The sequence below is a fragment of the Triturus cristatus genome, chromosome 4_2 (genome assembly GCF_964204655.1).
Source record: "Triturus cristatus chromosome 4_2, aTriCri1.1, whole genome shotgun sequence".
Taxonomy (NCBI): Eukaryota; Metazoa; Chordata; class Amphibia; order Caudata; family Salamandridae; genus Triturus; species Triturus cristatus.
This window is the reverse complement of record NC_140586.1, coordinates 795126635-795140768: the sequence shown is the minus strand read 5'-3', so window position 1 is coordinate 795140768 and position 14134 is coordinate 795126635. Positions and strand designations below refer to the sequence as shown.

Below are 14134 nucleotides of genomic sequence, written 5' to 3'. Positions count from 1 at the left end.
ATCAACCTTGTGGGAACTTCAGGGGCTGGTTTCTCACACCCCATACCCCACTCCTTGTCAGCTATTTGGGTCATTGTTCCAGGCTGTTGACTCCCTTGACTCCCTTCCTGGGGAGTCATGGACCGTGTGTTCATACAGACCCACTCGGGCAATCCCATAATCTCCAAGTGAGACCTGAGCTCTACTTTGCCTAGCAAACAATCAACAGGCAATGCAGGATTCACTGCATTCCAATCCCCAAAGTTGCGGCCATCGCAAAAATGTTACGTCAGTATAAAAGCTCAAACGGGAACAAATAAGAGAACCAGTAGTGATGTGAGAGAAACAGTGGTTCTGAAGCTTCAAAGAAGCAAGATTCTGGGGAAGGAAATCGAGGCTACGGAGAGAGTGAAGAGGTCCAAAGCCAGGGGCAAGAGAGGGGAAACCATGAGTGACAGTGTCTTAAATGCACTTAAATGCTTTCTGAAGGGTGCACCATGCTTATTGTTTGATCGACTGTCTTTCCTACTACAGCAATTTTTCTGATTGCTCCATTTATATCGTTAGGAGATGCCAGCTCTTTTCACATGTCTACCTCACGTCTTGCACTATTATCTGCTGCATGCTCTTTTATTATAAAGCGTCCGGCATGACATGTATAGCCATAGCTGAACACAACCATTCTATATAGCTTTGATAGCTTTTCTGCTCCTCAACTGCAAACATAACACCCCCTTTAGCGCAGCCAGGTGTTAGCTTGGTCGTGCCTTCTTAGAGCTGCGGTCCTTGCGGCTGTGCTTCAGGCCTGGGAGCCTGTGCACCAGATGTAGAGTGATTGGTATTTATACTTGCAGGGTAGCATTCCGCTGCATGCAGAATTTCACAGAGTTTTTAGATAACTCAGTGGAATTCTGCGTAGTAGGACTCCGTAAGCTTCGCCCACCCCTAAAGGAAACCAGAGCTACCGATTGATAGCTCTCAAGTTTGTGGTAGGACCATACTAGCTCCTGTGTCTTGCAGAGCCTCCAGCCATGGTGCAATAATGGTGACCAACTGCCTATACATTGAAGTAATTGCAGGCATCTTTTTGCCACCATTTCTTTATCCACTTAGGAAAACTTGGGTCAACTCTGTCTGCCGCCTCAAGCTAACTAGGACCACCTCCTCTTTGAGCGTAACCCAGGTGTATGCCCACCAGTGGGGACTGTGCCCTCTTGGGACATTTGGAGTCGCCCTTGGAGTGTCTATACTTATAGCAATCAGTATATTGGGCGACAAACCTCCTTGTCTTATGGTCAAAGAACCTATTTTTTTTAGGATCATATTGGGACTGGTTACCACTACTCCCTTGGGAATTATTTTGGCGGCATTTAGAGAATGCCTTACTTTTAAATTTTTCTCCCCTTCTTTCTTCTGTTGGGAACCCTGACCAGCTTTGTGGGAGTACCCCTAGATACCATTTTTGATATTCTGATGCTCACTATCACAAAAAGAGCCCACGGGTCCAAGACAAAAGTCAGAGAGGCATGTGGACTATGACAACCATGCTCGGGAGGGGTATCCCTTTTAAGGACGGATCGCCTCACACACTAGAGGTGTCATGCTTCATGATAGAGGTACCTTCTTGCGTCAAGAGCCTAGTCTTAATGCTGGCTACAACCCCCTCACTGCGAGGGAAGAGCTCAGGGATGTTTCAAATTGGAAAGGAGGGTTATTCTAAAACCCTATGTGAGCGTGGTGTGTTTTGAGTGAGGTGCAGTGCTTGAGTGAATGTGGTTAAAACTGGCTACAAGGTTAGCTATGTCAAGCTTCATTCTGCTAACTCGTGACAGTATTAAAAACAGATAAACAGTAATGTAACTGCCGACATTAGAGACAGTTGCATTAGGGTGTGATCAACATGTTTCGACCTTGGGATCTATCAGAGTATCGCAACCTTCATCAAGATCAAGAAATAGCTACTGCAATCAGTGAATGAATGCAACAATAAATAGGTGTGAAAATAATAAAAGCGGCGGTGTGTAATACTGAACCAGTGGTCCTGTAGTTCAGTAGATTCACCGATGTAACCTACAAAAGTTAGGTAATTGCATTCATCTGTCCTGGTCTCTGAGCCAATGGTACATACACCAACCCAACCGCTCAACGTTAGCGTGGGTGCAGGGATCGTATGTCGGTTGGACCCAAAAGTTCATACATGGCACCCATCAGTCATAAGAGTTTCGATATTTTTGAAAACCTGGTTAAACAGGAGATATTAAAACTCAACTTTTCGAAAAAAACAAAACAAAGGATTCTATTTAATAAAGAATTTGGGATTCTCAAGAAAATTGCCAACAATCCTCAAATCACATGCCAGACAGCTGACAAAGGTGGCGCGTTGGTCATCATGAACACCACGCACTACAATTCCGAAGTAGAGAAACACATATCGGACCAACTCAATTACGCTAAATTAGACACCAATCCTATTGAACAATTCTAAAAAAATGTACATTACATTCTCAACAAGGCTGTAGAAAATTGAGTGATCAATGAAAGGGTTAAAAGGTTTCTTACTCAAAGCAACCCCAGAAGTCCTTCAATATATATGTTACCAAAAATCCATAAAGATCTCCGAATCCACTGTTTCGACCGATTGTGTCAACAAGAGGCAGCATACACGAACCTGTTGGTCAATTTCTTGATCGGTACCTGCAACCCAGTGTGATGAAAATGAGAACTTATATCAGGGACACTACTGACTTCTTGATTAAATGTAATCACATTTCTCTCGCTGATCTAGAATCAATCATACTCTCCACAATCGATGTAAAGTTGCTATACACATGAATTCCCCATCAACTTGGTATTGAAGCCATTGAGCAAACTCTATTATGCACTGACTTTGACCAAGATCTACAATTATTCCTCATGGAATTATTGTATTTAATGCTTTATCAAAGCTACTTCATGTGAAGGGACCAGTGGTTCCTCCAACTGACTGGCACTTCAATGGGAAATTGCGCAGCACCATCCTATGCCAATATCTTTATGAATCAATTTGAGAAGGATAACATACTATCAAAAGACATCTGGAAAACACACACCAAATTGTTCATGAGGTTTATCGATGACATCTTCATGCTATGGACTGAATCACACACATTACTTCAAAAAGCTTTGACAGACCACAAGCTAATAGATGAAAGAATCCAATTCACCTTTGATATTCAGCCAGAACAAATCACCTTTTTGGATGTTCTAATCAAAAAAACTCCGAGGGGTTAAGAAACAGACATCTTTAGAAAAAAGACAGACAGAAACAATACCTTACTTTACAGCAGTTTTTACCAACAACTGCTCATACAACACTTACCATATTCACAACTACTCCGCGTCAAAAGAATTGTCTCCAACCCCACGAGACTCACTGATCAAACTGAAGAAATGTTACTCCGATTTGCACAACAAGGATACCTTAAAAGTGTTTGTTTTAGATCAAGCCAGACTTTGTTGAAAAGATAAAACATGTGAGGATTTAATGACTTACAAATAAGTATCAAGAAACACTGGTCAATTTTAAACATGGACCCAGACTTCAAGGACTTATTTATCCAAAATCCAATTTTTGCCTATGAAAGTGGCAAAAACCTGGGAGAAATTCTAAAGACCAAAGAGGAAAACACTCAAACATTCACAGCTAAAGGCACACATCCGTGCCATAACTGCAACAGCTGCCACAACATCATCCAGGAAACAAGGATGACACATCCCAGAAAGGGTACCAAGATTAATTTGAAAGTAACGGCTATCTGTGATTCTATGAACTTAATTTACCTTTTAAAATGCCCGCGCGGTAAAGTTTATGTTGGGAAGACTGAAAGCAAAATTTAAACGAGCAAAAATTAACATAAAGTCCAAACAAAAAACATGAAATCTGTAGTCGCTTGTCATTTCATTGAACATAAACATAACATCAGCCAACTAAAATTCTTGGTCCTAGAAACCACTATCAAAACTGAGGGGAAAGACAACAATAACTATCTGTTACACAGGGAAAACGTTTGGCTCAGACACCTCGACGCTCTCAAACCCCATGGGATGAATGATAGAATGGAATTCCAATGTTACCTTTAACTAGCATGCCCACTGGTTCACATTGTTGCCATTGAAAGCATTTTGGACTTTGTTCACCCATACGTCTTCCAGTATTTCACACCTCACCACTGACAATTTTTAAAACTTTCACCTTTTGATTTAGTTTAATCTGTTTGATCTTTGATTTATCTTCATTTCACCTGTTTTGATTCTTCCTCACTTTACTCTTTTGCTATATGCTTGACACCATTGATGACCATATTGCTTCATCAGTCATTGTTGTGATGTCCTATGTTACAAACTGCTAATTTATTTTGATTTTGTAGACTCTCCAGCTTTCATATCCCCTCCTTTTTAATTAATTCTGTGTGATTCTACTCCACATTATACTTTCGTAGCCTTCTCCTAACTTCATTCTTTAGTTTGACATCATTCATATTATTCAGTGTAATATTACATAAGTTGCTTTTGACTCAGGTAACCCAGTCCATTTTCATTGTCTAATCATACGATCATCATATTTTACATAGACGTTTGTACAGTACTATATCTTTTATAGACCCTCTGGTTATCTTATACACCCTTTTAGTACACTGTAAACCTGATCTCTTTGCACTATTGGTTCCTTAACCGCTTTAAGATGGCCACCATTATTTTGCTTGATCAAATGTTTAGTCCTATCACACTGTTTACAATGACACCACTAGAGGTTATAGTTCAGCCTTAATTGCATCCGGGTTTCACTTCACTACAACATGGTTTAACGAAGCACTCGTCGTCAAGGCACTGTTTCACCGAGTCGTATTGCATGAAATTCTAAGTAAGTATTCGTCACGTGTCACCACTTTTTAAGTAAAGCGTCTTTTTTCAGTTATCTCGCACGTTATTAAATGGCATGTCAGCTTAACAAACTGGACTAACACCGCAATTAATAACCTTAGACAGCATAAGCTTTGGCACTATTTTTGTATTAGTACTTTTATTTTTTTATCTTCATTGTTAGTTTCACAGACTCAATCATTGCGGCTACTGAAACCTCCCAGTCGAAGTGTTTCTTTTCGCTCACACTTTGCTCGTTTTTCATTTTACCATCATGCATGTGGCTTATCATCAGCTCAATACACTTAATCAACGCGGTCACTGAAACCTCCTAGTTGGAGTGTTTCGTTTCATTCACACTTCGCTCGTTTTTTCACTCTACCGTATTACCGCATGGAGTTCCTTTAATCACGTTGTTCTACCTTTTATTATTTTTAGCACTTTTTACTCCCAGTTTGTCACTCACCCTATGATTTCATACTTTCTTGGCAATGGTTTAAGGTATCAGTGATAGACACCATCGCACTCCGGTGGGCCTATCTATACGCATTTGTTTTTTTTTTTACTTTAATGACTGATTATTCAACATCGCTTTTGCATAGCATTATGCATTATATTGTGTTATAGGATGGTTTCCTCATTACATTTTTTTGTTCCATCATAGAGTTTTCCCTGATGACGGGCAAAATGCCCGAAATGCATTGGACTGCTTTTGGAATATATATTAATCACGTGTAATACATCGCATTGTGTACATTATCTGATATGGAATCAGCATGGATTGAATCGAAGTCCATTTAATGCAACTATTGAAAGAAACCTTTGATTACGTGTCTTGACTACCAGATACCACTCACAGTTATACACCCTTCGAAGGGTATCAATTATGCCTAAGGGGATTCCCCCCATTTCATTGGGTTGAACTGTAATTCAACTTTCTAAAAGTGGCATTTTCAGAAGTAAAATTTAAAATACAACTTCACAATAAGTTGTGACTTTAAATTGTAAGTCCAAACACACCAAACTTAAAAAGCCATCGATATTTACACTTAAAAGATGTAACAAGGTAAGACCACTGCTATCCTAAGGCAGAGATAGACCTTGCATTAATGAAAAATGAATTTGAGAGATTGTTACTACCAGGGCATGGAAAACCTAAAGAACATGTCCTGCATTAAAAAAAATGCACCCTGCCCTCTGGGTTATCGAGGGCCTACTTTAGGGGTGACTTAATAAATAGAAAGGGAAGGTTTAGGCCTGTCAAGAGGTTTATCTTACCATGTCTCGTGTGTGATTTCTCTTATCCCATTTCCAACTTCTTTGCCATCATTGCAGAAAGCATTCCTGGACATGTTCAACACTGACAATGGGGAAGGAGAATGGCAGAATCAATAGAATTCATGTAGCAACCTTTGGATCTACAGTCTAGTGGTGACTTGAATTTGACACACATCCTTGGCTAGGAGAGTTTGTGACTCTGGCTCAGACAACAGTGGCCTGCATCAGAGCCCATGACGAGCACATGGGTATAAACCCCTGACCCCTTTGTAGTGATTATCCATCTGGAAGTAGACAAGAACAGTTGATGCAAAAAATTGTTGGTCTTCTTGTCCAGACAGCCAGGCTGTAGTCACAGCAAGAAGAAAAAACTATTTTGCCCCTGTTAGATGGTAGGCAAAGTCATATTAATAGGAGAGTGGCTAAGAAGCTGATAAGCAGCCTGCATAGTAACAGCTAGCTTCTGCCAGCTTGAAATGGGACCCTGTGCAATTTTGCAATAGGCAAAAGTCGAGCGACTTTGGCTGACGAGCCCGGTGTCTGCACCTGCGCGCCTCGGAAGGTATTTTACCTATATATATGGCAGTCATCGGCACCCCGCATACCTACCTGCTCCCTGCTGACGAGAGGCAATTACCTCGAAACACGTGTCCAGGGATGGCATTATATTTCTATATACTCGTGGCGTAGGCGTACTCACCGTAGCCACTACACTATCCAGAATCCTTTGGGGTTATTTGCAGCATGACGAGCAGTGTCGCGACCCATTTACGTAAATTACTAATAGCTCATTCGAGCGACTTTGGCTGACGAGCCCGGTGTCTGCACCTGCGCGCCTCGGAAGGTATTTTACCTATATATATGGCAGTCATCGGCACCCCGCATACCTACCTGCTCCCTGCTGACGAGAGGCAATTACCTCGAAACACGTGTCCAGGGATGGCATTATATTTCTATATACTCGTGGCGTAGGCGTACTCACCGTAGCCACTACACTATCCAGAATCCTTTGGGGTTATTTGCAGCATGACGAGCAGTGTCGCGACCCATTTACGTAAATTACTAATAGCTCATTCGAGCGACTTTGGCTGACGAGCCCGGTGTCTGCACCTGCGCGCCTCGGAAGGTATTTTACCTATATATATGGCAGTCATCGGCACCCCGCATACCTACCTGCTCCCTGCTGACGAGAGGCAATTACCTCGAAACACGTGTCCAGGGATGGCATTATATTTCTATATACTCGTGGCGTAGGCGTACTCACCGTAGCCACTACACTATCCAGAATCCTTTGGGGTTATTTGCAGCATGACGAGCAGTGTCGCGACCCATTTACGTAAATTACTAATAGCTCATTCGAGCGACTTTGGCTGACGAGCCCGGTGTCTGCACCTGCGCGCCTCGGAAGGTATTTTACCTATATATATGGCAGTCATCGGCACCCCGCATACCTACCTGCTCCCTGCTGACGAGAGGCAATTACCTCGAAACACGTGTCCAGGGATGGCATTATATTTCTATATACTCGTGGCGTAGGCGTACTCACCGTAGCCACTACACTATCCAGAATCCTTTGGGGTTATTTGCAGCATGACGAGCAGTGTCGCGACCCATTTACGTAAATTACTAATAGCTCATTCGAGCGACTTTGGCTGACGAGCCCGGTGTCTGCACCTGCGCGCCTCGGAAGGTATTTTACCTATATATATGGCAGTCATCGGCACCCCGCATACCTACCTGCTCCCTGCTGACGAGAGGCAATTACCTCGAAACACGTGTCCAGGGATGGCATTATATTTCTATATACTCGTGGCGTAGGCGTACTCACCGTAGCCACTACACTATCCAGAATCCTTTGGGGTTATTTGCAGCATGACGAGCAGTGTCGCGACCCATTTACGTAAATTACTAATAGCTCATTCGAGCGACTTTGGCTGACGAGCCCGGTGTCTGCACCTGCGCGCCTCGGAAGGTATTTTACCTATATATATGGCAGTCATCGGCACCCCGCATACCTACCTGCTCCCTGCTGACGAGAGGCAATTACCTCGAAACACGTGTCCAGGGATGGCATTATATTTCTATATACTCGTGGCGTAGGCGTACTCACCGTAGCCACTACACTATCCAGAATCCTTTGGGGTTATTTGCAGCATGACGAGCAGTGTCGCGACCCATTTACGTAAATTACTAATAGCTCATTCGAGCGACTTTGGCTGACGAGCCCGGTGTCTGCACCTGCGCGCCTCGGAAGGTATTTTACCTATATATATGGCAGTCATCGGCACCCCGCATACCTACCTGCTCCCTGCTGACGAGAGGCAATTACCTCGAAACACGTGTCCAGGGATGGCATTATATTTCTATATACTCGTGGCGTAGGCGTACTCACCGTAGCCACTACACTATCCAGAATCCTTTGGGGTTATTTGCAGCATGACGAGCAGTGTCGCGACCCATTTACGTAAATTACTAATAGCTCATTCGAGCGACTTTGGCTGACGAGCCCGGTGTCTGCACCTGCGCGCCTCGGAAGGTATTTTACCTATATATATGGCAGTCATCGGCACCCCGCATACCTACCTGCTCCCTGCTGACGAGAGGCAATTACCTCGAAACACGTGTCCAGGGATGGCATTATATTTCTATATACTCGTGGCGTAGGCGTACTCACCGTAGCCACTACACTATCCAGAATCCTTTGGGGTTATTTGCAGCATGACGAGCAGTGTCGCGACCCATTTACGTAAATTACTAATAGCTCATTCGAGCGACTTTGGCTGACGAGCCCGGTGTCTGCACCTGCGCGCCTCGGAAGGTATTTTACCTATATATATGGCAGTCATCGGCACCCCGCATACCTACCTGCTCCCTGCTGACGAGAGGCAATTACCTCGAAACACGTGTCCAGGGATGGCATTATATTTCTATATACTCGTGGCGTAGGCGTACTCACCGTAGCCACTACACTATCCAGAATCCTTTGGGGTTATTTGCAGCATGACGAGCAGTGTCGCGACCCATTTACGTAAATTACTAATAGCTCATTCGAGCGACTTTGGCTGACGAGCCCGGTGTCTGCACCTGCGCGCCTCGGAAGGTATTTTACCTATATATATGGCAGTCATCGGCACCCCGCATACCTACCTGCTCCCTGCTGACGAGAGGCAATTACCTCGAAACACGTGTCCAGGGATGGCATTATATTTCTATATACTCGTGGCGTAGGCGTACTCACCGTAGCCACTACACTATCCAGAATCCTTTGGGGTTATTTGCAGCATGACGAGCAGTGTCGCGACCCATTTACGTAAATTACTAATAGCTCATTCGAGCGACTTTGGCTGACGAGCCCGGTGTCTGCACCTGCGCGCCTCGGAAGGTATTTTACCTATATATATGGCAGTCATCGGCACCCCGCATACCTACCTGCTCCCTGCTGACGAGAGGCAATTACCTCGAAACACGTGTCCAGGGATGGCATTATATTTCTATATACTCGTGGCGTAGGCGTACTCACCGTAGCCACTACACTATCCAGAATCCTTTGGGGTTATTTGCAGCATGACGAGCAGTGTCGCGACCCATTTACGTAAATTACTAATAGCTCATTCGAGCGACTTTGGCTGACGAGCCCGGTGTCTGCACCTGCGCGCCTCGGAAGGTATTTTACCTATATATATGGCAGTCATCGGCACCCCGCATACCTACCTGCTCCCTGCTGACGAGAGGCAATTACCTCGAAACACGTGTCCAGGGATGGCATTATATTTCTATATACTCGTGGCGTAGGCGTACTCACCGTAGCCACTACACTATCCAGAATCCTTTGGGGTTATTTGCAGCATGACGAGCAGTGTCGCGACCCATTTACGTAAATTACTAATAGCTCATTCGAGCGACTTTGGCTGACGAGCCCGGTGTCTGCACCTGCGCGCCTCGGAAGGTATTTTACCTATATATATGGCAGTCATCGGCACCCCGCATACCTACCTGCTCCCTGCTGACGAGAGGCAATTACCTCGAAACACGTGTCCAGGGATGGCATTATATTTCTATATACTCGTGGCGTAGGCGTACTCACCGTAGCCACTACACTATCCAGAATCCTTTGGGGTTATTTGCAGCATGACGAGCAGTGTCGCGACCCATTTACGTAAATTACTAATAGCTCATTCGAGCGACTTTGGCTGACGAGCCCGGTGTCTGCACCTGCGCGCCTCGGAAGGTATTTTACCTATATATATGGCAGTCATCGGCACCCCGCATACCTACCTGCTCCCTGCTGACGAGAGGCAATTACCTCGAAACACGTGTCCAGGGATGGCATTATATTTCTATATACTCGTGGCGTAGGCGTACTCACCGTAGCCACTACACTATCCAGAATCCTTTGGGGTTATTTGCAGCATGACGAGCAGTGTCGCGACCCATTTACGTAAATTACTAATAGCTCATTCGAGCGACTTTGGCTGACGAGCCCGGTGTCTGCACCTGCGCGCCTCGGAAGGTATTTTACCTATATATATGGCAGTCATCGGCACCCCGCATACCTACCTGCTCCCTGCTGACGAGAGGCAATTACCTCGAAACACGTGTCCAGGGATGGCATTATATTTCTATATACTCGTGGCGTAGGCGTACTCACCGTAGCCACTACACTATCCAGAATCCTTTGGGGTTATTTGCAGCATGACGAGCAGTGTCGCGACCCATTTACGTAAATTACTAATAGCTCATTCGAGCGACTTTGGCTGACGAGCCCGGTGTCTGCACCTGCGCGCCTCGGAAGGTATTTTACCTATATATATGGCAGTCATCGGCACCCCGCATACCTACCTGCTCCCTGCTGACGAGAGGCAATTACCTCGAAACACGTGTCCAGGGATGGCATTATATTTCTATATACTCGTGGCGTAGGCGTACTCACCGTAGCCACTACACTATCCAGAATCCTTTGGGGTTATTTGCAGCATGACGAGCAGTGTCGCGACCCATTTACGTAAATTACTAATAGCTCATTCGAGCGACTTTGGCTGACGAGCCCGGTGTCTGCACCTGCGCGCCTCGGAAGGTATTTTACCTATATATATGGCAGTCATCGGCACCCCGCATACCTACCTGCTCCCTGCTGACGAGAGGCAATTACCTCGAAACACGTGTCCAGGGATGGCATTATATTTCTATATACTCGTGGCGTAGGCGTACTCACCGTAGCCACTACACTATCCAGAATCCTTTGGGGTTATTTGCAGCATGACGAGCAGTGTCGCGACCCATTTACGTAAATTACTAATAGCTCATTCGAGCGACTTTGGCTGACGAGCCCGGTGTCTGCACCTGCGCGCCTCGGAAGGTATTTTACCTATATATATGGCAGTCATCGGCACCCCGCATACCTACCTGCTCCCTGCTGACGAGAGGCAATTACCTCGAAACACGTGTCCAGGGATGGCATTATATTTCTATATACTCGTGGCGTAGGCGTACTCACCGTAGCCACTACACTATCCAGAATCCTTTGGGGTTATTTGCAGCATGACGAGCAGTGTCGCGACCCATTTACGTAAATTACTAATAGCTCATTCGAGCGACTTTGGCTGACGAGCCCGGTGTCTGCACCTGCGCGCCTCGGAAGGTATTTTACCTATATATATGGCAGTCATCGGCACCCCGCATACCTACCTGCTCCCTGCTGACGAGAGGCAATTACCTCGAAACACGTGTCCAGGGATGGCATTATATTTCTATATACTCGTGGCGTAGGCGTACTCACCGTAGCCACTACACTATCCAGAATCCTTTGGGGTTATTTGCAGCATGACGAGCAGTGTCGCGACCCATTTACGTAAATTACTAATAGCTCATTCGAGCGACTTTGGCTGACGAGCCCGGTGTCTGCACCTGCGCGCCTCGGAAGGTATTTTACCTATATATATGGCAGTCATCGGCACCCCGCATACCTACCTGCTCCCTGCTGACGAGAGGCAATTACCTCGAAACACGTGTCCAGGGATGGCATTATATTTCTATATACTCGTGGCGTAGGCGTACTCACCGTAGCCACTACACTATCCAGAATCCTTTGGGGTTATTTGCAGCATGACGAGCAGTGTCGCGACCCATTTACGTAAATTACTAATAGCTCATTCGAGCGACTTTGGCTGACGAGCCCGGTGTCTGCACCTGCGCGCCTCGGAAGGTATTTTACCTATATATATGGCAGTCATCGGCACCCCGCATACCTACCTGCTCCCTGCTGACGAGAGGCAATTACCTCGAAACACGTGTCCAGGGATGGCATTATATTTCTATATACTCGTGGCGTAGGCGTACTCACCGTAGCCACTACACTATCCAGAATCCTTTGGGGTTATTTGCAGCATGACGAGCAGTGTCGCGACCCATTTACGTAAATTACTAATAGCTCATTCGAGCGACTTTGGCTGACGAGCCCGGTGTCTGCACCTGCGCGCCTCGGAAGGTATTTTACCTATATATATGGCAGTCATCGGCACCCCGCATACCTACCTGCTCCCTGCTGACGAGAGGCAATTACCTCGAAACACGTGTCCAGGGATGGCATTATATTTCTATATACTCGTGGCGTAGGCGTACTCACCGTAGCCACTACACTATCCAGAATCCTTTGGGGTTATTTGCAGCATGACGAGCAGTGTCGCGACCCATTTACGTAAATTACTAATAGCTCATTCGAGCGACTTTGGCTGACGAGCCCGGTGTCTGCACCTGCGCGCCTCGGAAGGTATTTTACCTATATATATGGCAGTCATCGGCACCCCGCATACCTACCTGCTCCCTGCTGACGAGAGGCAATTACCTCGAAACACGTGTCCAGGGATGGCATTATATTTCTATATACTCGTGGCGTAGGCGTACTCACCGTAGCCACTACACTATCCAGAATCCTTTGGGGTTATTTGCAGCATGACGAGCAGTGTCGCGACCCATTTACGTAAATTACTAATAGCTCATTCGAGCGACTTTGGCTGACGAGCCCGGTGTCTGCACCTGCGCGCCTCGGAAGGTATTTTACCTATATATATGGCAGTCATCGGCACCCCGCATACCTACCTGCTCCCTGCTGACGAGAGGCAATTACCTCGAAACACGTGTCCAGGGATGGCATTATATTTCTATATACTCGTGGCGTAGGCGTACTCACCGTAGCCACTACACTATCCAGAATCCTTTGGGGTTATTTGCAGCATGACGAGCAGTGTCGCGACCCATTTACGTAAATTACTAATAGCTCATTCGAGCGACTTTGGCTGACGAGCCCGGTGTCTGCACCTGCGCGCCTCGGAAGGTATTTTACCTATATATATGGCAGTCATCGGCACCCCGCATACCTACCTGCTCCCTGCTGACGAGAGGCAATTACCTCGAAACACGTGTCCAGGGATGGCATTATATTTCTATATACTCGTGGCGTAGGCGTACTCACCGTAGCCACTACACTATCCAGAATCCTTTGGGGTTATTTGCAGCATGACGAGCAGTGTCGCGACCCATTTACGTAAATTACTAATAGCTCATTCGAGCGACTTTGGCTGACGAGCCCGGTGTCTGCACCTGCGCGCCTCGGAAGGTATTTTACCTATATATATGGCAGTCATCGGCACCCCGCATACCTACCTGCTCCCTGCTGACGAGAGGCAATTACCTCGAAACACGTGTCCAGGGATGGCATTATATTTCTATATACTCGTGGCGTAGGCGTACTCACCGTAGCCACTACACTATCCAGAATCCTTTGGGGTTATTTGCAGCATGACGAGCAGTGTCGCGACCCATTTACGTAAATTAGGCAAATAGGAAGTCCTGCAAAACTAGAAATTAGGACTGTGAGAAAATAATGAAGATTGGGTACTAGAATTTCTCCAGTCACTGGCTAGAGCATGGGATATATCTGGCACCTCAATCATCACCTTCTCCAAACATTGCTATACCTGGG

General features: G+C 45.7%; 2 protein-coding genes across 10 annotated transcripts in view; one reads left to right on the top strand and one right to left on the bottom strand.

Annotated features, from left to right (window-relative positions):
- The window catches only part of LOC146835058 (vitamin D3 hydroxylase-associated protein-like), a 686483-nt gene that overhangs the window by 127241 nt on the left and 545108 nt on the right, over window positions 1-14134 (top strand). The gene's annotated exons all lie outside the window — the stretch shown is intronic.
- The window catches only part of LOC146835059 (uncharacterized), a 505671-nt gene that overhangs the window by 374980 nt on the left and 116557 nt on the right, over window positions 1-14134 (bottom strand). For 3 of the 9 annotated variants that reach the window (XR_014960679.1, XR_014960681.1, XM_085602730.1), the window contains exon 5: window positions 2539-2673. The exons of 2 other annotated variants lie outside the window; for them this stretch is intronic. Coding sequence is in view for 3 of the 7 variants with exons in the window: in XM_085602730.1 (XP_085458856.1) it covers window positions 2573-2673 (101 nt within the window). In the remaining 4 variants the exon portion in view is untranslated. Of the gene's footprint in view, window positions 1-1284; window positions 2674-6156; window positions 6239-14134 lie in introns of those variants that run through there. 4 more of the 9 variants (XR_014960678.1, XR_014960680.1, XM_085602728.1 and 1 more) reach the window with 3 other exon arrangements.